The 25474-nt window shown below is 37.8% G+C and overlaps 1 protein-coding gene across 2 annotated transcripts in view; it reads left to right on the forward strand.

Moving 5' to 3' along the window:
• ppargc1a (peroxisome proliferator-activated receptor gamma, coactivator 1 alpha) overlaps positions 1 to 25474 on the forward strand; it is a 325924-nt gene that overhangs the window by 271498 nt on the left and 28952 nt on the right. The window contains exons 1-2 of one of the 2 annotated variants that reach the window (XM_006629820.3): positions 11871 to 12044; positions 15651 to 15830. In XM_006629820.3, the coding sequence (XP_006629883.1) occupies positions 11997 to 12044; positions 15651 to 15830 (228 nt within the window). In that variant the 5' untranslated portion in view covers positions 11871 to 11996. Of the gene's footprint in view, positions 1 to 11870; positions 12045 to 15650; positions 15831 to 25474 lie in introns of those variants that run through there. The other variant, XM_015345244.2, reaches the window with a different exon arrangement.

A 25474-nucleotide genomic window follows, 5' to 3' on the forward strand; every position in this document is an offset into this window, starting at 1 on the left:
CCCCATTATTTACATAATGATTGATTTAAGAAGGTTATCATGGTATCATTAAGAAATGTCCATATCTATCTTTGGGTTCACAAACTTACACAGTACTCACTACTGTTTAACCACTTCTCCTGCCCTTTTCTAATTAACCTTATTGTGTAATGTCCTTTCAAGTTTTAGTAAACATTTTATTTTTCATGCGAAATGAAATAGGGAACCTGTGCAGCATAAAGTCATCTTCAGAAAGTCAGTCTATCACTGCCTGTACAGCATATACATACCACTGCTGTCTCTGAGCAGTCAGGAAGATTATAGAGAGACCTAAAAGCATGGTTTTTCTTGGGGGGGGCACGGGATATAAAATATTTGCCACATAAAAATAGCTTTTAGTCTACAGTCCAAAAGCGTACATGTCTTCAGAAAATATATAATGTGTGACATTATTATTATTGATTTCATACCTTGTAACAGAAATCCATTTACATCTGGAAGGGGCAATTCTTCTCTCCATTACCTAGCAACAGTGACCCATTTTGCTAGATACACCCTTGGTGTGTAACACCGTACACCTTTAAGCGGTCCTGCACTCAAAGGCTAGCTGTCTCTCTGTAGCACACAGAAAATGGCACTGCGACCATGAAATTGATGTGATGAAAAACAACTGGGATATCTCTATGAACCATTTGCTTTGCTATTACAGTGCACCTTTCTCTCACAGCACGCAGCTTGGATTCCTCTGTGATGGGGAATACAGAGCAAATTACTAAACAGCTACATGTATCTTAGGATATCAACTACAATGCTTTGGGACTGCTTCTTGTCAAGTTTATTCCATAAAATATTTATATTTTACATCTCACAAAAGTGAGTCAGAAAATATAATTAATGAAAAGCGCATGATATAGTCAATAAAGTTGAAATTTCAAGCAATATCATATACTGTATCAATACCTTTCACCCTCAATTCCATTAGAAATCAATATAATGCCTCTCAGTTGCTAATTGTTGATCTTATTTTCACCCTTCACAATTTGACATACTTACACTAATACTATAGTAGTTCTTAGTTCCCTTCATTAGCTCCTCGTTACTTGTGAAATTGTTTTTTTAATAACCAAATTAACGTCTTATTAATAGTAATAAGTACTTTCAGAGATGGTGCCATCTTCATAAGTCCATCTAAAAAAAAATTCTTAGGATTTTAGAACACAGACTTACAGTATTGGCCATGGAAAGACTTTGACTTTAGGCGGCTGGAACTTGAGTTTTTACCTTCTCATTACATGGGGAACTCCCAAGCAGGAAGTGTGAGGAATGTGGAAACCACCTTTTAAATCTATACTATTTGTGTGGTTTAACTGTAGTGTATCTTTGCCTATTCTATGACAGTTGTTCAGTTCCTTGATGTGACAGGCACTTTAGAACACAGGAATATAAGAAAGACTGCAAGTGCGAAAACGCCATTTGTTTGATCTCACTCATTTGGTTACTACTAACTAATTGAGAAAGAATTTCATACAGCTGTCTCTTCAAAGAAGTCAGGTTGTCAGCTTCAAACACGGATACATAGCTGGGTCCAGACTCCTGCTTTTGTTCTTAGTTTTAAATATACATTCCTGAAGTTTGCACTTGAGTCCTGTGATTCGTATCTGATATAATAAACTGATATTTTATTGTCTGGTTGTCTATAAATTTCTTTTAATTCCAAGCAGCTATGCTTGACACACGAGGAACTTACAAATAAATCCAAAAACAAGATACAAACAACACAAATAAACAATATGTACTGGTATCCTGTCCAGGATGTATCCCGCTTTGTGCCCAAGGCTTTTTGGGATAGGCCCTGTACCACATTGACCCTGAATTGAATAAGTGGTTATTGAAAGTAACGTGATATCCAAGGTTTGTGTTGGCTTTTTACTGTTTTTCTGCATTGTCTAGGAGATAATGATGTGTCAACACTTATATCTTTGACTTTTTCGCAGATAGCTTACTCAAGCTAAGTGTTTCTTTTATTTATAGTTGATAGTTTTGCTGTCTTTATGTTACACTCTGCATTTGACTACATTAGGTGTCGTCTACCAGGTGTTTGCCTGTCTTGAATTTTGTCTATATCTCTTGGAATTGTAGCTCTGCAGCTTCTACAATATTGGCTAAACCTCCTATTGTGAGATCATAATCTGTAAACAGTTTCCTACCTGTACCAGTAGTTAAATAATTGCTATAAATTAAAAAAGCAGTGGTCCTAATGCAAATCCCTATACTACACCACTAATTGCATCACACCAGTTTGAATGTTCACCATCTCTAATCTCTGTTTTGTATCTTTTAACCAGTTCTCAATGCATCATTGATAATTAGTATTTCTGTAAATGCCTACTGCCTGTAATAATAATTTAATTTTAATAATTAATATTCTATGATGAACTTTATTAAAAAACCTTCTGGAAATCTAAATGTACCATGTAATATGCTGTATTTGTGTCCATTACAGTTATTTCTAAGGTATAGCATTACATGTAATAGACAAGACTTCCTGGTAGCTAATTTCTTGTTTCGTTGTTGTTGCTCTTTTTATGTCTGGGTATTACATTAGCAGTCTTCTATTCAATGGGTATTACCCCTTTCTGGAGTGAGTACTGTGGACAGTTTTATTGGATATAACATGGATCAGAAGATAACATCTCTTGCTTCCTTAAATACTAATGGTAGAGTACTATTAGGCCCTGGGGACCTTGTAATACTTTCTGGTAACAGTTCTGCCTCTTCTATGCTAATGTTATTTAATACTGTATAGAACTGTGTTCCTCCAGCTTGTGGCATGTTGTCATTTTCTTCTTTGGTAAACACCTGAGGTGAAATACTAATTTAATGCATTAAGCATTTCTCTTTTTCTAAATGTGTCAAATTACAGTATCTCTGCTCTGCTCCACTTTACAAAATTGTATTGTTTATAACCAATAATGCCATGCTACCTTTTTTTCTTGGCTTCCTTGTATTTGCTTTGACTTGAATTCAGTATCTCTCTCTTAAGTATGCTTCGGTCTACAGCTGATTTAACCTGAAAACAACAGGTCTTCAAATAGACTTGTGCAAATATTGAGGAGTAATTTGTTTTGGAATTTGACAACTGTTCTTGAATTATTTACATCTTCTGGGTCAGAGTGGTTGATGAAACCTATTTGCCCTTATTTCTGGACTTCTTCCAGCCATAGTGTCTGAAAATGGGGTAGAAGTTGCTAGCAGCTTGTTATGTTGCTATAAAATAACACAAGTTAGGGACTGTCGGAATGATCTTGGCTACTGTACTTCAGAACAACAAAAGATGGAGCGAGGAAAGTTGCCAAAAAGCGTGTCAGTAATATATTTAGTTGATTCTGTGATTCTGATGAAAAACCCCTTCTCCAACTTGATCATTTTTAAAATAGCTATTTTTCTCTTACTACTTGGTAGTGGTAATTGCTAGATTAGTTAAGTGCTATGTTCCAGCAAACAGCACCACCGTAGAATGATAAAGATTCCTTTGCTGAAGACCAAGCCTATAGTTTTGTGTCAAGTTACTATCAATTTATAGCAGCAGAGGAAAAAAAATCAAAGCCGGAATAATGGGTTTATGTAACAGTAGATTTCCTACAGATTTTTCATAAAGTCTAATACATACTCTGGCCAGACAGCTGAAGCCAAAGAGGGAAACAGAGACTCTGATTAATATTTTGTAAGAAAATATGTAGTATGGAATAAGATACATCTTTTATAAATAGGAAAACCTAAAACTGCACATAGCACTCACAACAGTGAATCACTACAGGAGTGTACTTACTGTAGGATAGCTTATGATAGCAGTAATGCCAGCCAAGCTTGTTTTGGTCCAATAAAAGGCTGACTCAGTTCCATAGAGGGCTGCCCTACAAGTCTATGTGAACGTTGATTTATCTGAAGATGAGAGATGGGGGTTGGAAGGCAGTCTGTCATCTCCACTTTATTCAAAAGGAATGCTGAGAGGCATTGGAGTTCTCCTCTTCTTTCTACACCACTCCCTTTAGTCGGACATAGGGCCTGCTCAGTTGCAATGTGATAGTTATTTTAAAAATGGGATCTGACTGTTGTGTATCTTAGAAGCTGTATCTTTTCTTTTAACAGGTTACCCGGAAGGCATAGCTTTGAAAAAGCTGAAACAGTGAAAAATATATTTTCACTAAAAATGATAATATGGTGTTATTTTAGACAGTGTATGAAATGTCATAGAATTAGACAATAATACAGTAGCAGCAGAGTGGAGCTTAATGAACTTAAAATTCATTATGATGAGAGCTTTTTTAAGGATATAACAAAAAGAATGAGTACTATAGAATTATACTATAGAGTCGGCTTTTGTTTCTAGAAATATTTCCTTGTGATATGTTTCCATCATTTAGCATTGGCATAAGGTAATGCAGCACTCAATGTAGTTCAAGCTTCAGTGGAGTCCTGAGTTGGTATTAAGTTCCACAGAAGATTTGTTTGTTGTTATATTGTGTGGCTCATATACTGTATGCGCAAGATGTTCAGGGCCATGCTGTTGAGATAAGAGTTACATGCAGAATGTTAAAAACTGAAAATTTAAGTGAAGAGTGAATAATGTTCAGCTTAATTAAAACCAGATCGCCAGAAGCCATACAGTATCATCCTGCAGCTCACAACTGGCAACCCACTGCAACTAAGCAGGTGTGAGTGATGGGACACGATACTGTTGCAGTGCTCTTTGGATATACAAAGGGCAAGACAAGGCACAGAAAGGCATCAAGCCCACTGTAACCAAGGAAGTCTCCAGTCGTGGCGACTACTCATACCACTGGACCCAGGCTTCTGAGGTTAGCCTTTTCAATAAAAAAGCATTTTAGTTCCAGATTGGCATCATACAAACAGCTTCTATGAGTTCCTCTTTTAACTATCTGTGGCACTTTCTAGTGTTTTCCTCTTGTGCTTTGCGTAGTGCTTTATATTTTGTTTGAAAGGAATAGTTCCTCACCTTTTTTTTCTCTATGAAATGTAGACTGTGATAAGAACATATTGCACAGTTACAAACACTTGGAGGCCATTTGACACATCTAGTTCATTTGGTTGTAGTTAATTGATCTCAGCTACAGCTCAGTTCTCTAAAGATGCCAGGGTATGGGCTATTTGGCTAGAACCCCAAAAAACAGAACCTTCTCTATACTCTTACAATTGAGTTTTGGTATCCTATTGAGTGAAACACTGTCTCCTGTTTGCACTTCCAAAATTGAATGTGATAATGACAAGGTTCATCTTGAGTAAATGAAGAACCTTAATTCTACTAAAAAGGTATCTGATGTCCTGCTTGGCCGATATGAAAATAAAAGTAAAATGGAGTATTTTAAAACAGTCGAAATTCCTCTGTGTCTCAACTAGCATTTAGATAGAATACTTGATTTTTTTATACATTGATGCACAATACAAGATCAATAATAATTGCAGTGCATATTTTAAGATTAAATTAAAATGACTCCCTTATGAAGGCTTATGACTCATTATTGCTACTAATATTTAATGGCTTTAATTACTTTGGATCTGTGTTCTGTCGAGGACCTTCAGTTTTCTGTGAAAATACCAACACACAAACTACAAACAAGAAACTTCATGATGACTGTGTGTTCACAAGTGGCTTTTTTCTTTTCCCAACAAGTCAGAGGTTTATAATTTGTCATTGGTTGGTCTATGCATGACCAGACTGATTCATTTTTTTTATTTTATGTGAGGCAGTGCATTGCTGTTACTTTCCTTCAGACTAGTCCATTGGTATTTTTATTTGAGTCAGACTTTTTTTACACAGTTCTGACAGGCATTTATCAAAAATACCACTTTCATTGGAGAAAGAAGGAGGAGTTTAAACTTGTTTGATATAAAACTGTGATATTATCTGTAGGAGACCAAAGCTTGCTGTGTGCACATTCAGGAAATTTTGTAATGCACCTACTGTGCTGAACCCCTCCTGTGTTACATGCCTGGCTGCAACACGGACATTATTTTCAATTTCAAGGCTCAGTCTCCACACACCCCTAACCCCATCATGTAATTGGTAATAATAATGTATACAGTACTCTTGACAGTGAAGGTCTTCCTTAGTCTGAACCTGAAATGACACCGCTGAATATTATGATATAAAGGATTTCATGCTTGTACACAACATATTAGTTCTGGGAGGACAGGCAGCAAACACAGCAGGGTCTTACTTTGAGATGTTTTTTTTTTCCCCCAAGTTGTGTTTTTACAACGTTTATCTTTACTAATATTTGTCATGTTTCATATTTTCCTTTAAAATGGAAAGCATTCATAACAGTGCACTTTATATCCCATGAAGTGTGAAGGGGGGGAAATATTCTTTGCTTTCCTTTTTTAATAGAAATGTGCCTGTGTGCTGAGTTATCTCAGGCAATTTTTGTGATTCTGCTTTTGTGGTGACTTAGTGAAGTGAGTGTATTTTGAAAAGGATGTCGCAAAGAAAAAGTGTTGTTTTCAAACAAGGCTGTCAAATGCGAGTTGGCTTAATAAAACCAGATCTAAAAATAATTCAGGCAGTCAATCTAAATAAATATTGTATGTAGAGAGCAGAGGTGAAAGTAAGCTGGCACGGTCTGTTACCAATACAAGTAAAACATAAGTAAGAAAAATGGCGCAACTACGCAGTGCCAAAACAGTCTCGATCACAACCATTGCACCGTTCACGTACAGTAACTGTAAGTACAGTATGTGCCATTGCAACGGTTTCACATTAGATAGGCGCAAATCGGTAAAGTTCGGAGATCTAATGTCATCAATGAACTCGTTTCAAATACACAATGAGCGATTAAAGAACACTGCTGTCCACTTATTACAGTAGCTGATGTTTTACTCGTTCTTAGTATGTTCAGACCGCTGAGGAATAGGCGAAATGATTTTGACATTTCACCGTAATTCGCGTCTAGCCTACTTAAATGTTAGTTAAATTGTCTATTTTAAATTCCATTATAAGATATAACAATTATATTCCTTTTAAGCTTACCTTTGTGGTGGTCTAATTGTAGGGTGTTTATTATTATTATTATTATTATTATTATTATTATTATTATTATTATTATTATTATTATTATTATTATTATTATTATTATTATTATTACAAAACGAAAAAACATTTTCCACTGGTAAAGGAAAAATACTTCGAACTAAGGGCCGAGAATACACATCAATTTAAATAGGGGACGTTTCTTCACGTGTTGAGTTTAGTGTGGAGCAAACTTAGCCAGGCAATTTATTGAAACGTATTCAAGGGAATCCTTCAGGAAATGGCTAAATGACATTCTGGGGCTGATTAACCACTTGCAAATACAGAAGTGGGGAATGCTGAATAGCCTCTACACATTTGGTGCTTTTCTAAGGGCTGATCAATTAAAATGTCATGGACACACATTAAGATTCACTGCCCAGACCATACCCCACACCCATATGTAATTTACTCCTGATGCATGGGGCGTACTTCCTGATAATTTTAAACTGTTAACCTTCTAAGGTCACTGTCCCATTAAACTGATCCTTTGATCAATTGACTACGAACTTTAGACGGTGGTCCAGGTTGCCTCCTATTGTTTCTAAACTGTCTTATTCTTTTTTAAGTGTGTGAATAAAAATAACAGAAGTACAAAGTAGGATTTATGTAATTATGTAATAAAAGAAACTGTTAAATTTAAACTCGGATTGTCTGATGATGAGCTATTCTGCATGGTTAAAACAAAATACAAGGTGGAGGGCCGAATCCTTCAGGAAAAAATAAAACAGATTCTCTCTAAATTTAGTTAAGGCTATCTTAATTTGCTACACTGAGTACAATCTGATAAAGACCCCAGTGTGAGTCATTGGGTTTTGCAGGATGATGCAGTAAAGAAATTCCAGTTTTGCAGTTTCATTGTTTAGTTTCTTTTGTATAGAAGGCTACGTTGTATAAATGTTCTAATGGATACAGAGTCTATTAGACATAAAATGGACTTTAGTGGATGGAGCTAATTATTGCTCTATTTTGTTCATGTTTTCTGGATCCTGTTCACCCCTGTGTGTATTTGTTTGTGTGTCTGCATGGATGCAGGTTGCTGTGGCTTCTGCAACATGCTGTCAGCACAGTGAAACTGAAACAGGGGGGCGTATAATGGTCACTGGGACTGAGTGTTTTAGGTTTATGCTTTTCTGTTTTTTCTCCGTTAATAATTTTGGCTTACCCCACACCTTTTTAACTCAAGTCCGCATCCCAAATGCTGTTTATCCTTAGAAACCCTCTAAGCAATAGATTTATTTTCACTGGTGTCAGAAGGAAGAGGGATGGAGCAGTAATACTGTACAACCCATGCAAGCAGGAGTGGGCATTAGGGCAGAGAGAGAGAGGCACTGGAACCCTGCTGATGCCAGGCGCCTGCAATCGCACCCAGCTGGAAAAGAATTGTGGCAGAGGCAGTGCACTGACCAGGGAGGGCTGTTTTGGGAGTGTGAGGAGCAGTCTGGAGGTCCTACAGGCAGCTTGGGGAGGCGCACAAGTTTTTGTGAGCCACTGGCACAACCCCACTCGGCTGGAGGAGAACGCAGGCTAGCTGAACTACCGGGAATGAGCCAAGCTTGCCCTCAGAGCAGTGAGGAGCGAAGCCAGGTGTCATGCCTGGGTCACTGCCTTGAGGTGGAGGCAGAAGCTGATCCCAGCCTGGTGTAGAGGAAGACAACCATCCCCCCTACCATGATGAATCCAGGGGCGAACAGGAGGACTTGGTTCCACCATTGCCAACATCAGCATGCCGGCCGGGGGATGCCAGGACGTTTTCAGCCAGGCGGCCCCCTGCCAGAGCAGCAGGCTGCGCAACTAGAAGAAAGTGGAGTCGCTATAGCCCTTGATCCCAGAGAAAAAGAGGACCATGCTACCCAAGGGGGTGTTGCCAGTGCTGCCAGATGGGGAACAAATCATGCTGCCGGTAAGGTAGCAACCTGAACAACAGGGCTGGTGGGAAGGAGCCAGACACTGTACTGTATCTGCTTATCTGTACTGTATCTGCCTGTGCCTTGATGGTGATATGACTATGAGGGCCGGCACTAAACATTTTTACTGGTACTGGACTTTAAATGCAATCCTGTATGTAGAGTGTCCTTCAGCCTTAGAAGAGGCTGTAGTGGAAATCCTTCTGGTATTAAGTACAGTGGCCCACACCTCCCCATCCCACCCATCAGGAGTAGGTTTTGAGCTATTGAGTCCTAACTGTAACAACCCTGACAACTCTCCTATTTAGGCAGGACAGGAAAAAGGGAAGACTGGACTTTGCTCTGTGTCCATTAGCTGCTCTGGGGAGTAAGAGGGGTCTTTCCTGTGTGGAATGTGTCACTGCAGTGTCTTGTTCGTGTTTTCTGAGTCCACATGTGGGTGTATTTTTTTTTTCTGCGGCATGCTGTCTGGGAAAATTGGAGCAGAGGGCTTGCAACGGTCGTACATTATTCAAGGCGGAGAGAGGTGATGTGGGTGGAGGGAGACCCGGTGGACTGATAAATTTGTGGAGAAGGGGGATCCTCTCTCCCTCGGAGGTAATTCCCATGGCGGGGAGTACAAATAAGGGCTGTTTTTCCTGTCTTTCGGGGAGTTCGGTGATTGTGGAGCCGAATGATTTAGGTTCGTGCTGCTTCTCTAAACGTTTATTTGTTAATATACAGTGTTTTTTAGTCAGGTCTGTTAATGCAGGTCTGTTAACTCCTTGACAACATTTTTCGCGAGACCTATAACACTGTCCAGCAGTTTGAAGTCATTTACCAGATGTTGCCTCTCCTGCTATACCCGCAGAAAAAATAAGTTTCGCTCCCTCTACTTAAAGGTACGCAGAGTTACATTATAACGTGTGAGCTCTGGCGAAAGGAGAATGGGCTCGCCTGTAACTTTTTTCACACTTTTTTAAAAGTGAAACTACTGTACTCGTTGAGAATGAATTATACTTTAGTTTCAAGAGCAACGTAATGCCCAGTCCCGCCAGTACAGCCTTTGTGTTTCTTTTAAGGAATATATTTAAGCATACTTTTAAATTGGTTTGACAAACACCGATGTTTCTGAAACATTGTGTTTAATTTTAGATTATAGGCTAGGTACTGTAAATTAACACCTTGTGTCCTTACTGCTTGGCACCAACAAAATGCATTGATTAATCAATTTCATTCTACGTGTGACAAAATGTTGAAATACGTTCTAGAGGAAAGAGCTAGCAATAATCACAGGAAAGGTGCGGTAGACAGGATGGAAAAAAATCAGAAGATCCATTTGCACAAATTCTCCTGATTTAGCACTTTAAAAAAAAAAACAGAAATGGTCCCACCCAAACTGTAAAACGGAACTACACTGCGATTATATGTAATCTATATGGAATTCTCTGTATCTCGTGTTAGGAGCGCTTTAAAAAGAGATTAGAAAAACTAAAAAAAAAAACTACTGCAGTGACAATGAGATGCTGTAATAATTAGCATGCCATGATGAGAAAATATATCATGCGTTGCTGGACAAAATACGATTGTATAATCATGGTATTCACGACTGAAACATTGTGATTTAATATTGTCATTGATCTGCAATGTAAACTATGAAATGATATAGGCAGTTTATGTTATAATTAAAGTTCAAGTAATACTGTCCTTGTATAGTCGAGTCATTACCTAGAAGTGTTTCATGTTCTCGGTACTTAAAACAGCGAACATGAAGCACTTCTTTACTCAAAGATAAGTGGGGGTGTGGAACAAGAGATCCAGACGTGTTGTCGAAGCCTACACCCTGGCATCTCCCGCAAAAACTACGAGATAAGCTAGATGGACCGATTTGCTTCCCATGGTTTGCAGCCTTTCCTATTTTTACCTATTTTCCCAGGTGAAAAGCTAATGTGTTCTCTTTGTGGTGACACGATCCTCACCATGCTGAAGTATCACTAAGATCCCACCACATGGAAAATATTAAGCCGGACAAAATGACACCAATGTGGAAGTCATGCAGCCACTGTTTTCAGTTTCCATACAGATCTGGTGTTATTGTTTGTTGTTGTATGTTTAGTATACAAAACGTGTTGTTAGTGTAAACGTGGTCACCTGCTGAAAGGTTTTGTGTTTGCTGCCTGTGTTAAAGATAAAGTGAAATAACCGGAGCTCAACTACTGATACTGTATGTCGCTTTGTGTTAAACAATATTGCGTTATCGATCTGGTGACTTAAATGTTAAGAGTTAAAAGCTATTCAAAGTGAAATGAAATACTTTATGCGAACGTCATCACGTAGGCGAAGAGCACGTTTTAGATTTAAAACCTTGGTATCTATCAAGTAGTATAGCATACATAGTATATGATTTTCCTTGTTTACATTTCAGTTGTAGTATACTTCAGTACATATACACAAAGATGTCGATTGTTTACGTCGTAAACAATGATGATAAAATCACAATGCAAGTAAAACTTCGCCAGCGTTTTGAGTTGTACGTACACATGCGCACACAAAATTACATATAATTTCAGTAACTGCATGAGTACTTTGGTTATGGTTTCTGTTTCCGTGCGTTTCCGAAAATGTGTTATGTTTAGCATCGCCTGTTAAAAACTAGCATGCCTCGATTTTGCGATTCCCACCAAATCAAGCCTCTCCTTTTTTCATTGATCAGCCTAACGCGTATACAGACGTAGTTTGAGACTACTTTAATCACGTCGTTTCGAAGGATTGAAGGATTTAACAGTTCACAAGATTTACTATGCGTGTGCCAAACCCCGCCTGCCAGTAACGTCATTGGCTTTACTCGTATAGTGGGGAGGGGGGCTGGAGGAGTCACTCCCCTGCCTACTTTTAATAGCTTTGTCATGTGATGGCAAGCAGTTGTAAGACAGGTGCCTTCAGTTCATTCTCAGTAAGGGGGCAGTTCCCAGAGTGAGAGCAAGTGGACACCAAGTGGATTTTTTTTCTTGATTTTTTTGTGTGTGCCGTCATTCAGTGGCTGGATGGCGTGGGACAGGTGTAACCAGGACTCTGTATGGAGAGAATTAGAGGTGAGCTGTTAAATAAAACGAACGCTTTGTGAACTGTTGTTGGGGGTCGGAGCAATTTTGGGCAAGATGGACCACGGAGGACATCACGGAATGGGTAGAGAATACAGTTTTTACGGGTGATGTGGTTATCGTTAAACACCCAGCTGCACGGAAGATGTGCGACAAAGGAAACAAAATAAAGCTTAGGAATTAATGGAATCGGGGATAAAAAAGTAGAATTGCTTTTCGACTTTATCCTGTCACCGTAAACTCGGTAGCTACTGCTTGCCGGTATATCTCGTGCAAGACGGGAATTTGATGCCAAGCGTCTACGTAGGATGTCTTACAATTGGAAAGTATGTTTACATGCCTTTGGAAAATTTTCCAGTCATGTGCAGCATTATGCTGTGAGGCTGTGACATATATCCGAGCGCGAAATCTTTCCAGTGGCACCCTGGCAAAACGCCAGAATTATTTATCAGTAAGGTACTGTACTGTGCAACTTTTATCTCAACTGGAGCCTTCTACACCAAAGCTGTTGCCCTACGCTGTACCCCATTGTTTATCTACAGTAAATGTGATATAATTGTTAAACAGACGTACATGGAGGAAATGTAGGAAGCTTCTGGTAATACTAGCAGTTATGTATGTTCAAAAGCGCATCTCCTAACGGTACCCCGCAGCACTCCGGAGCATCTGTGTGAACATTCATTGGTTATCATATAGAGGAGTGGAAATATCAAGCATGCTAAATAACATTCTTAATTAAGATTTTACACATCTTATCTCCGCTCCAGATATTTATTAATTTAATTATGCTTGCAAGAGATTTGCTATTTAACGTTAACTCCCCCGTGCTAAGATTGATTGGACTGTTTAGTTTTGTTTTCGAAAAGGATGCGCTATAATTGCTGTCGTGTTGAATTAAATAAGCCTGCATGCTTTGGAACATAATATAGAAACAAAGACACATCTTAATGCAGGGATATATAAAGTGCTGCCAGCTTAAAAATAGATTGCAATGCATCATCCCAACAGCTACAGGGATGTTTCCTACTGAACTAGCATTAAGCTCTCTTCCTTATGATCTCAGTACTCTGTAACATGGTACTGTAGGTTTTTACTTACAACTGACATGTTTGCTTTTATCGTTTTGTATAAATGTACTTTTGCGTAACTGGCGAACATATCGAGAAATGTCTTTATTTTCTGAATTTGAAGGTACAGTAGTTGTTCCCGGCTGTTCTGACTGAACAGGTCTGTATCAGACAAGTCGCAAGTATTTTGACTTAGAGGCAAGCGGTATTCGTTATCTTAGGCTTTGTGAATGTTTTGCGTTGAAATCAACCTTTGGTTAAAATTTCTATGCAACAGTAGCACGCAGTTTCACTTGGCTAGGTTTAAATGGTTCCTGGAAACGGACCTGTTTTTTGCACGACTTCTTAATCAAAACATGTTTGTCTGGGAATCCGTATCTGCGTAGTGTCTGATAGGCTTACCTTTTTATGGATGTTTTTGCATGTAAATGAAGAGCCTAGCTTTAATACGAATAGGGCTGACATTTGTTGGGATGAAAACATGTTTAATGTTTTAAGATTAATCTTGGCAATTGGATCAAATGTATTATTAGTTGACTCCTGTTGTTTTGCATAAATCATGCAGTTTGATTAGTAAATCATAGTATAATCAGCAGATTGCGTCCGAACTCCAAAGTCCTAATCGTCTCCATGTAGCCTAGCTATTGAGTCTAGTAGGGTTATTTCCCTTTATCCATACAAACATTATTTATATCACTGGGGGTCACAATTGCATCAGTTTTCATTTTTCACTCATGGTGTATTACTTTATCACTCAAGAAGTTAACGGATGAATCTGACTTGAAATGTGTGCTTTTTAAAATAATGCAAGCATGGCAAATCGTTTTGTATTTTCGTTTGCCTCTGCGACCAAAACGACCTGTTTTTTTTTCTGAGGTCCTTTCTAGCAACCTTGAATTCACACTTTCTCGCAGGTTATGGTGAATTGAAATGATTTGTATTGTAAATAGGGGTGTGCTATAGTAACAGGAGTGTAATCTGAGTGAAGATCAACGGTGGAGCATGTGCCGTCTCATTTTTTTCCGCTTGGCAAAGTATTCGTCTCTTGGGTGCCCTGAGCTGAACTGGAGTTTTGTTTCTGTGCGCGACGGTTTTCAGACCTGAACTGGAACACGCAGTGACTTATGGTACTGCTTGGCCGGAGTCTAGCTATGAATTTGAGCCACGCTAGGTATGAGCATCACAAAGCATGTTTCGAAAGACCTTTGAACAAGAAGATAAATCACTGCTTGTAGTTGTTGTTAAGCCCCATGACATTTTACCAAATGGGATTTTTTTTTGTTTATCTTAATGTATGATCTTACTGCAGAAGCACCTTGTAGCCATCATCATGTAAATCGCTCGCTTTTCCAATGCGTGGGAATATGTATTCCTGTGTCTCGTAATCAAGTGTGTGTGTAATTCAACCTGGTTTATATACGGCTTTTGCTAGAAAGATGAAATTCCTAGTTTATTTTAAACATATCCTTATGTGGGGCTACTTTTGTAATAGTGCATTTTCAGTGAATACAGATGAATTAAATAATTAGAAACATGCACATTATATTTAATTAAATGCCACATAGCCTAACTATAGATGTGTAAAGTGATCACTAGGGTAAACATTGAACTGACTACCATTCCTATTGATAGAAGAAGTTAGCATCGTAGTACTAACAGTTTATTGAGATAATTTATTGCATTCCAAGAAAAGGAAGAAAGAATGCAGATAGAAATGGTCAGCAGTTTGTGTTGAGAACATGTTATGTTCCTGCCTTGTGTCATAAACTTTGTATGCATCTAGTCTGACAGTCTTTGAACCAGCAGGCACTGAGATTTGCAGTTTGATGAAGCTGATAATTTGTATCTTAAGTGCAGTGCAGCAGCTGTCAGACATACTGTATATGAATACAAGTGTTGGATGTGACATTATCTAAAAGGCTAGATATATAAAAAAAAAACTAGCAAGACTTCATGCTAGTACCAGTTGCTTAAAGTTTACAACAGATGGTCTTACCATGGCAAGTATGTGATACTGTTCATGAATGGGGGTAATGGTGTAAAATTGTTTGGGTTGAAAAATCTTTCTGTGAACAGGCCATCAAATAGCTGTATCACAGAAGAATGGCACTCCATTCTTACTCCAGATTACTGGTGCAACTGCAGGAGTTTGCAATAAATAATTACTGCTTTAAGTGGTTTTGTAAAAAATGGAAACTGAAGCATAATGAATTTGTTTACAGCTTTTCAGAAAAGAACAATGGAGTGAGAGAGGGGTTTGAACAATAGAAATGTCTTCCAACCAAAGTATTGGGTTAAGCTTTTAGGAGCTGAAAAACAGAACAATAAAGAAATTAAAATACAGTTGCTATTTTAGATGTGCGCTCATGGTCAGAATTCTTTTAATCTTGCAATAGATTTTTTTTTCCATAGAACTAAAGTATTAAATTAAACCCTTGCTTTATTCCACTCACATGTTCTTGGTCTTGTTGTGTTCTCAATATCCTGCGGTATTTAATTAAACCCCTTTTGTCTGGATTCCTCCCTGCAGTGTGCTGCCTTGGTTGGTGAAGACCAGCCTCTCTGCTCCGACCTCCCAGAGCTTGACCTTTCAGAGCTAGATGTCAGTGACCTTGATGCTGATAGTTTTCTGGGAGGACTCAAATGGTACAGTGACCAATCAGAAATCATTTCCAGTCAGTATGGCAGTGAACCTTCAAATCTGTTTGAGGTAAGAACAGAGGACTGTTACCTTCTCACCTATGTTTTGTAAGATACGGCAGAGATGTGTGTGCACATATTGAACAAAGGAAAAGGACCAATGTGAGCTTATTTTTTTATAAATGTGTATCACCTCAAACAGTTTCAGGTACATTTTGCTTTGCTTGAGTAAACGCACGTTTTATCTTTAAAGGTACAAAGAAAAACATTGTTGCAGGTGATAAAATGTTATTATATGGTAGCAACCTATGACCTGCAGTTACTTTCTACTCTGGCGACAGTTTATCAAATCTAAAGTAATGCTTTGAATAAAGAGGAGTTCTCAGAACAAGTGAACTGCAGATTGCTGTTATTAAGTAAACGTATCCTTGATTATAGGTCATGTTGTGAAATATCTTCAAAGGTTTTCAGTAAAACTTTAAACCATTTTACTTCTGTTTCTGTCACATTTCAGAACCAAAGTCCATAAGAGCAGGAAACTCGCTATTAAGCAAACCATCTAAATTAGGAGGTAGTTCATATATACAGAGCGGCATAAAAAACACAATTGACTATTGGAACCAATGACATTTTTTGTAAATTTAATGCCTCTCAATGTAAGCATACAGTACATAAAACTATGGAGGCATTGGTATTTGGATATAAAAGTAGTAATTTACTAAAGCTTATTCCCTGATTATATTACATTTTATTTGGTTTATACATTCCGTGTTCTACATAATGTTGCAAATTTGTTACCAAAGACAATTAAAGTTTTTGCGTTTTCCACGTTTTCTAAGCCAGTTATTAACTACAAAATAGCTACTGAAATATTTCCAGTGCTCCAAATGTCTCCTGCACTGGAGTTGACTTCAGCTTTGTTGAAGAATGAATAAAAAAATATCAGAAAGGTCCCTAAATACTTTGTCAGAAACTACAGGGCATTAAAAGCTTTTTAAGTTCAAGAGTGCGGGTTCTGTAAGCAGTCTGAGGCATTCAGCTTTAGTATGTAAAATCATTACATACTAAATTAGTCAAATTGTTCATACTGGGAGGGATTTCAATTTCTGAGCATGGCAAGTCATTGTGTACATTTAAATATAGAAGTAAACATGGATACATACCCAAATATGTTTTTACAAGTCATGCAAAAAATGGTGGAATTGATAGTTTATTCTTTTCCATCGCCCTCCTTAAATCATTCAGTTTCTAATAAGGGATAAAGATTTCAGGCAGTTAAAAGCACTAGGACCTCCTGGGTGTACTTCCAGAATACACCAGCGTGGGTCACTAGAGAAGGCTGTGCAATCAAAAAATACAGACCGCATATTTAATAAATTACCAGATCTAGTGTCCATTAAGTTGGCATGACCTTTTGAACTGACATGTTAAAAAAGTTATGCAGTGCTTGTGTTGCCTGTCTTGTGACTGCTGTTAATGGGTATTCATGGAAACTTCATTGCTGAATGTGTTCTGGACTGCCCGCTGCCATCCTTTTTTTCACAGTTTGATTTTGATTCTCAACAAAAAAAAAAGCCTGTGGCCTTTGGTTGGTGGATCAGGGAGATATGATCAGGGAAAACAGAAGGGCCTGAGATTCAATGACTTGATGGCTGATGCCCTTCAGTGCCAATTCAGCATGATTTATCAGTCCCATCTATTCGCTAAAATGGAGTCCAGAGGTGGTTGTATGAAGCAGTGTAGTGGCGTACACATTGCAAGACTGTGAATGAAAGCTCCAAAGCTGTCTGCTGCCTGTCACTGCTAACTGAACAATTAATGTTTATGAAAGTGTTTTATAGGAGTATCCCACTACGGTTTCTTTTGACAGATTATATATTAAAAGTGCAAATGCCTACCAAGATGTACTATGTTAGAAAAATGCCTTATATTTTTAGCAGCCTTGGAATGGGCCTTTCTATTTTCGCATACACGTTGCTTACTCATAATCATGAAAATATGATGGACCTACAGATTACTTATTTGATTCTTTCCCTAGAATATTTTGAATTGTTTGTGTTCACTGTAGTGCCAGTTTGCAAATGTATTTAAATACATTTTACTTTTAATTTGAAGTTTATCATCCACAAACATATTCATCTTTGACACAAATTTCTTTTTTATCTTATTATGGGAGATTTAACACACTTGTTTAGTGAATACATTCAGTAAGATGATTCTCTGTGCATCTTGCATATTCACATGTCTCTGCTTTATAGATTGAGATGTGCGGTATGCTGAATACGGCCTTTTAGGTAGTGTGCTTGTAAATTAAAATGTTGAACGTGATTTCTGTAAGTTTGTTTTTTCTGCGTAAAGCACTCTCTCTAAAATTCATCATTAACTTGTATTTTTACCAGACTGTTTTAATCCGGAGATTATCTTCATGTACAGTAGCTATCAGTTAATATGAATGCTCTGTTTCTTTTTGCTTGTTTATATGGAGCGGAGCTCATTGCTTTCCTGTATATCAGAGTCTGTGCCAAGAGTGCCGACTCTTAAACATTCTTGTAACAAAGCTGTGCTCCCAGTAAGGCTTAAGTATGTGCATTCTCTTGCTGTTATGTACCGTACTAACTGCTCTACTTGTCTGTAAATGGGACCCCCAGGCCTGTTTGAAAAAGGGCAAGTTAACATCTTACGGTTACTTCTTGGCCCCAGCTTTGTTTTTCACTCTCCCTGATGTGTAAAGCTGTTGATTCTCAATGAGCCAAGGATTAGAAGCATAGTGCTTTGTAATCTTGCCCACCTGGTAGTGGATGTATTGTGTATCTGTTTATTTCCTGAAGCAAGCCACTTTTATTTGCAAAAAAGAAATAGGCTATATTGGCAAGGAGGGAAAGGGGAAAGGAGGCAGAGGGAAGGCAGTGATCCAGACCAGCACCACCTAGCACATGTTCCAGCTAATTATAAAATGCCTCCACTTCCATTCTAGAGGACACACTGTACTCTGGCGGGCGCTTTTAAATACAAGCCGATGTCAGCTGACGAACCACTATTTGAGACTGCATTCTGTACAGTTTGTATTCAATGATTTGAACATGCCACTAGCCCTTGTCTCCCAGACCACAGGAAATCCAGTTTGGTCACAGTAACAGCATACAAAGGCACCCATGTCCCTTATTTAGTTAGGGCTGTGATTTATAAACCACATTTCTGTTCCTTGAGAGATATGTCAATAATCATCTTTTAACACATGTAGAAGAAATGTGCCAAGTAAAAACCTTCTCTGCTGCAAGAATCTTGTACTTAAACTCAGTCAAATTGTTTTGCTACTGTATGTATATTTAGTGAATTGCTAGCAGTTGTATAGACGATTCCCTGGTGTGAGCTATTTTAGGCCAAAGGTAATCTGGTGTAAGAGCTTTCCAGGACTCTGTTTCTTTAACCTGGCCTGAAAAGCTAAGCCAATAAGCTGTCTGATTGTTTCCTTCCTATGATAAACCAAAATGGCTGCAACCTTCCTCTTATCTTCCCTATCCGTGAGTTAAAATTATATCTTCACCTTTACACAGGAAAGAAAGGAAGTAAATAAGGGATTTAATACATTAAAAAGCAGTGATGAGAAATGGCTCATTACCTGTTTCCTGTTGTTGTTTGGCACATTGCCTGTTGTCTATTCCTTTTCTTATACAATTGTATTGTTCTTTTTTTCTGCTTCTTACCATCAAAGAGCTAGCTAAATAGCATTTCATATAGCTGTGTATGAGTATAATGACAATAAACGAACTTGAAATAATATAAGTAATGTATTACATTGTACTGTATGTTCCTGAGTAAGTAATTGTTACTGATCACAAATAAAGTACCTCAATCACTGTGTGTAAAGGCATGGTAATTATGTCAAACTGATCACAGTATCTGAAACTTTATAAATGTTTTACTCCATCATACTTTTTAAGTTGATACTGCAGCTGTTGGGAGCACAACAGCATGGGGGCTAGTGTTGTTGCCAATTGGCTCAATTCTTCCTTCAATTCTGGCCTGGGGTGTCTTCTGTGTGAAGTTTGCATATTCTCCCTGGTGCCATGTGGGTTTTTGCCAGTAGTGCTGGTTTGCTTCAACAGTCCAAAAACAGGCTGGTCAAGGTATGTCCCAGTGCAGATCCAAACTTGCATCCTGTTTGTCTGTAGGGTTGAGCTCTGGTCCACGATGATGCTGTAAAGAACTAAGCAGTTATCGAAAGTGGATGGATCATCATAGCTTTACTCTCTATACAATTTTCATTTTTTAGGGTTTTTGTCGTCCCCCCCCGTTGACGCTCTGTCTAAATGTGTGGTCCATCTCTGTTCCCTTTTTTTATTGTGAACAGAATCATCTTGCCATATCTTGGTTTGATGAAAAAGAGGCTGTCTTTGGGAATAACTTCTTATTGAATGCTGAAATACAAAAGGCTGATCTATAAAGAAGCACAGAGTGACTAGTGCAAGCTGCAAAGTCAACTCTGTGCGCGCTTCTGACAGTAATTCAGCTGCTCCAGTTAGCATGTCATGCAAAAGCTGGGGAACCAGTCAGAAGGGGCATTTTGGTTACAATGAGGGCTGAATTGTTTCCCCTCACTTGCAACCTCTCATGTGTTCTGTCAAGTGATTGTGCTTTCCTGTGCCAAGTTTTCTCATGGACAATTCCTATGTTTGACTCTTCATATATACAGTACTTTTGACATTTGATAGATCTGTATTGCCCGGCCCTCTTGTTGGACCCATTCTGGTAGTTTTTATCCTATCAGGAAAACAGAAAAGTGTTTTTTCCATGTTGTTGATTATGGATGTGTAAGATAATTTCTCAATTAGGATACCATCCACTTACTACTTTGGTAAATATTAGACATATTTTTTCATGACGGCATATTTTAAATCATTAACACTGTGGAGATTTGACTTTGATAAATATAGGTTTGTAACCACAATTGTGTGTTTTTCAAAGTTTGACCACTGAAATTGGTCTGTGGTATTAACAACTTTATTAAGATTATATTGTTAATCCCCAACTGATTAGTTTGAGATGTAACATTCTGTTTGAAGACAGCCATCAAAGTTAAATCTGTACATTTCTTTCTCTCTTGAGAACTGCAACTGATGCATAATCCTTGAATTACTATATATCATCACATTATCAAACCTTGACTTTCATATTCATATTCTTAGCTGATACAGATTTCTAAGAGCATTGTTGCAAAAGCAAATTTAACATTGCCAATGTAGGTGCTACACTTTATGCCTCACCTTACCTTTACACAATGCAACTGATTGTGCTTTGTGATGAACTGACACTGCCTCCACATTTTCCAATCATGAAATACAATTGATTTGTATTTCTTCCCATGTTTGATCTCATTCTCTCCACATAATCTGCCTGGCAGAAACTAGGCAAGAGTTCTTAGTGTGGGGTACAACCAGTCTAGGGGAAGGATTACTGTAGCCTGAGCAAAGAAATTAGAAAGTATCTGAAATTTACTTAAGTAATCCTTTTACTAAGTCAAACCTCTGACGAACCTACCTTAGCCAGCGACTGATTTGGAATGTCAAGGTAAAAGGTAATGCATTTATTTAGTAATCAGCAAATAGCTTTTATGTAGTCAGTAAGTGCTGAGGTCTGAACGTTGATAAGATCATTTGCTTTCAGGTGTTTTCTCCATATTGTGCTCAGCATTGAGTGTAAATTGAATAGGATGACCTTTTGATACTGAATCAAATTGACTGCATTTCCAAAGATTCTGTGGTTTCAGTTACCATAAATTTTTGATATTGGGTCCATAACCTGCACACTGGTTCCTGCATAACAATATCTTATCACTTTGTCCTGTTAACATAGTTAGGATAGTAATATCTTGTTCGCCTTTTTCCTGCGAAAACCTTTCCCACAAAGGAGGTTTAAAGTCCAACAATGTGGCAAATTAAAATCTATGTCTACTTGATGAGCTTAATAGTATGTGAAAGGTCACAGGGTGAGGGGTTAACGAAGCATTTTTGCACGTGGGGAGTCATTTTAGAAATCTGCATATATAAATCAGCGCCTACACTAGGGAATCGTTCAAAAGCAAGTTCCCCTTTTCAGTTTTACAGCATTTACCGCTTATAAAGCACAAAAGGCTTGGATATATGCAGCTGTTCCAGGCCTCTTGGGTTAAAACTCAAAATTATCAACTAATCAAAACAATGTGAAGCTCAGTTGGGATTGGGCATCATCAGTATCTTAATCCTTTTATAAATATTTCTGCTTCATTGAGTTTAATCACTGCTGTGATGGGGATTTTTAACAACTATTTTTTGTTGCCTAATGGCAAATGCAACAAAGTTTCACATATTATACAAGGCTGATAAATGCAGAGGCTTATTCTCTTATTTCAGATTTTGTCTCTGGTGAATTCCTCCTCTGTGGATGTTCATTTGTACTCCTGCAAATCGGGGAAAAACAAAAATGATAAAAGGCACTCACACAAAGCATCAAATGAAGTGTTTTGTAATGCCCACTTTTTAAAATGAAGAGCTTACCCTCGCTGTCTTAGAATGATGCATTATGGAACCTTTGTCCATACTCTCATTATTTGAAATATTTGGGTATGGGGTAGTCCCTGGGTTTTTTTCTTTGTCACTTGTGACTAATCTTTTCTACAAACTTTAAACAGCTTGGGAAATTCAACAGTCATTATCCAAGGTAGGTCCTCTGCTCAATTCTCAAGAGATGATAGGTTCCTGTTTTTTTAATTCCACTTGTGCTTTAAATTGCTTCTTAATTGAACCCGTGTCATTATTGAATATTGTTCTATTTCCCATTGAACTTTCAGGACTGGAAACTTTCAGCACCTCCTTAGCCCTGAAACAATACATACTGAGACAGATACAGAAATACTTCATACTGTATATGACCATTACTTGTACCTCACAAGTAAATCTCCATATTTTAATTGCTTTAACTTATATCAACCTCTTGAAAAACAACAATGCTTACCTTCAGTTATGGTATACTAACTTCTCTCATTACAATTGTGTTCAGTATAAAAGCAATTCTTGATTTTTTTCCCCCTCAAATAGGAGTCTTAAATCCTTTATTTTAAAATAAATTGTCAAATGTGAACTAAAGAATTTTGAAAATATCAATACACGATCCACAGGAGAGCCCCATTCCTTTCTAATTTAAATATTGAAATCTGGATCTGAAATAATATTTAAAAGAACCTTGACAATTATGTGATTTAAACAATGGAAATGTTTTATTCTTTGCATTTACTCTTTTTGAGAGTTGTGTATTTCCATGGCTCTCCATGGAGCGTGGCACACCAAGCTGGATTTCTACAGCTTTGCAGAGTGTTCAGAAAACAGAACTCTGCACTTTTTGTTACTGCACCAATGTTGGAAGGCTGTCTCAGTCAGATTCAGAAATCATATCAATATCTGCTGTGTCCACAAATGCATGCATCAGTAGATTTAGATAGCTCTGACTCATTTTAAGCTCGTTTCATATTTCATTCTGTTGTAATGTCTGAAAACCATGCTACCAGGCATGACATTGGTACTTTTACAAGAAGCAATTTTAGTTACTTGGGGAAAATGAGCTTTAAAATTAGTAGTGCTGCAACAGTGCATCCAATGCATTTCTGAACTGTGAGAGGGGAAAAAAAGTTTTTTTATAGCCCATTCTAAGTGATAATGACATTTTAGATCCTCTGCCTGTAAAAAATCAGCGTTAGCTTTAACTTCTCAATTTGAGTAGTGGCTCGAAACACACAGGGGACTTAATAAATCCTTTAAAAGGTGCTGTATAAACCCAAATTCATGACTGGTGGCTATTTTTATTTTAAATGCATCCCAGGAATATTCATTGCTGAGGCATTAACATATGATTATTTCACCTCTAAGAGTTTTATGTTCGCAAGTGTGCCTGTACAGGTAATTCGGTATTTTCTGCTATAACTACCTGAGTAGTGCTCAGGTGTTCAGTATATTGAGGTTCACCTTTTATTCCCTTTGGAGTGGCTTCTGTGATGCGTCCAACTGTGGCAATAATTAGCTGGGGTGAAATTGTCTGAAATCAGCAACTCAAATCATCAAAGGCACTGACATTAAAGTGGAGTGGAGAGGTGTTCTTATGTCTGTCCTTATCTCCACCTAGCAAGCTATGCTGAAGAAATGCAGAATGTCACTGCCCTTCTTTCTTTGCTTTTTAGATCTTTATTGAAGGCCACAATGAACTGCTGAGTAGGAGAAAGAACACTGTGTACCTGGGGGTGAGCAGGATTGTAAGGACCTAGCTGGGTTATTAATTCATCTTGCAAGAGTGTTTGACTTTGAAGACTTTTAAAAACAGACCTGTGTAGTGAAAGCCTTACAGTGAGGAGAAATAATTGATTTTTTTATACCAACTTCAGTTAAATTATTTGTATAGGTGTTGAACTTGGATGTTTAAGCAGGTGAAGGGTGCAATACAAAATCATCCCTTTTTAAGGATGTGTTGGTAAGAAAGTTGTTTGCCTCGCACTGCTCAGGAAACTGAGGGTGATCGTCAGTCACATTAAGTTATAGCGGATTTGCTGTAGCTTGGTTACATAACTGTCTGGGATATCTATACACTGTAAGTAGCTTAACATATTTATGGATTTCATATGGATAAGATTGCCTAAATATTACAATTACTGTAAATACTTTATTTTCTCCCATTTATATGGCCAGATATTCTGTATTCTGTGTGATTTGCCTTGGCTGTTTATTCAGCAGCTCCCACTGCCATATGTTCTGCTGGTGTGACCATGCAATGTGTCAGCAAGACTAACATATTTTGTTACGAGTGACTTTGATTTATTTCCTCTGAAATCTGGGGCCATGGTAATAATAGAAAATGACATTATTTGTTTATCAAATCTAATGTGTGTTCTCTATAGAGTTCAGATGTTGAGACACACACACCTAATTCAGATGGCTTAGCGATTAGGAACTGTGCCCACTCAGTTAACCTCATCTGAGAGAATGCTTTTGATATCTGAAAACTAAGCAGTGCAATTAAATTGTCAAGACCAGGAATTTAACCCGAGCGATCCTCTGGTCAATTTATTAGGTATGTTTTCTGGTTGAATAAGTCTGTTCATTTTATTTTGAACCAGAAAATAAATGGTTGCTTTGCAAGATTGCCCTGCTGGGATTATGCATTATCTTAGCAAAAGCTTTCTCAGCTTTGGGAGTGCTGTTCTTTTGAGTACATGTATAAGAAACAGGACTAGGATTTATTTATAAAAATGCTATACTTCTCTTTTCTAACTGAATTTGTTGGCCTATTTCAATTTGAAAAGGATGCTATTCTGTCAAACTATATGTATATCAATGCCTTTTCTAGCTGCATTTCTGACTCAAATAAATTAGTTTTACAGTGAAAATTGAAATCCAACTTAAAGTTCATGTGGTTGATTAAAAAATGTGCTGGTTATCTGTGGCATGAATTATATCTCAAGAATACAATGGAGCCAAAGAACTCCATAAAAGAGTTAAACAAGCAAGGACAATTTCAAAGACAACCTATTCGATAACAAAAGGGTTCTCCAGATAATAAATGACTGGTGTGTGCTTTTTCTTTAGAGTGAGGTTGGGAAGGGTGGGACACAGGGTTTCTCTCTCACCAGGATGTTTTATGGCTAATTGAACCATTTTATATAAAATGCCATGAACAGCACCCTTTAGAATTGAA

The sequence above is a fragment of the Lepisosteus oculatus genome, chromosome 1 (assembly GCF_040954835.1).
Source record: "Lepisosteus oculatus isolate fLepOcu1 chromosome 1, fLepOcu1.hap2, whole genome shotgun sequence".
Lineage (NCBI taxonomy): Eukaryota > Metazoa > Chordata > Actinopteri > Semionotiformes > Lepisosteidae > Lepisosteus > Lepisosteus oculatus.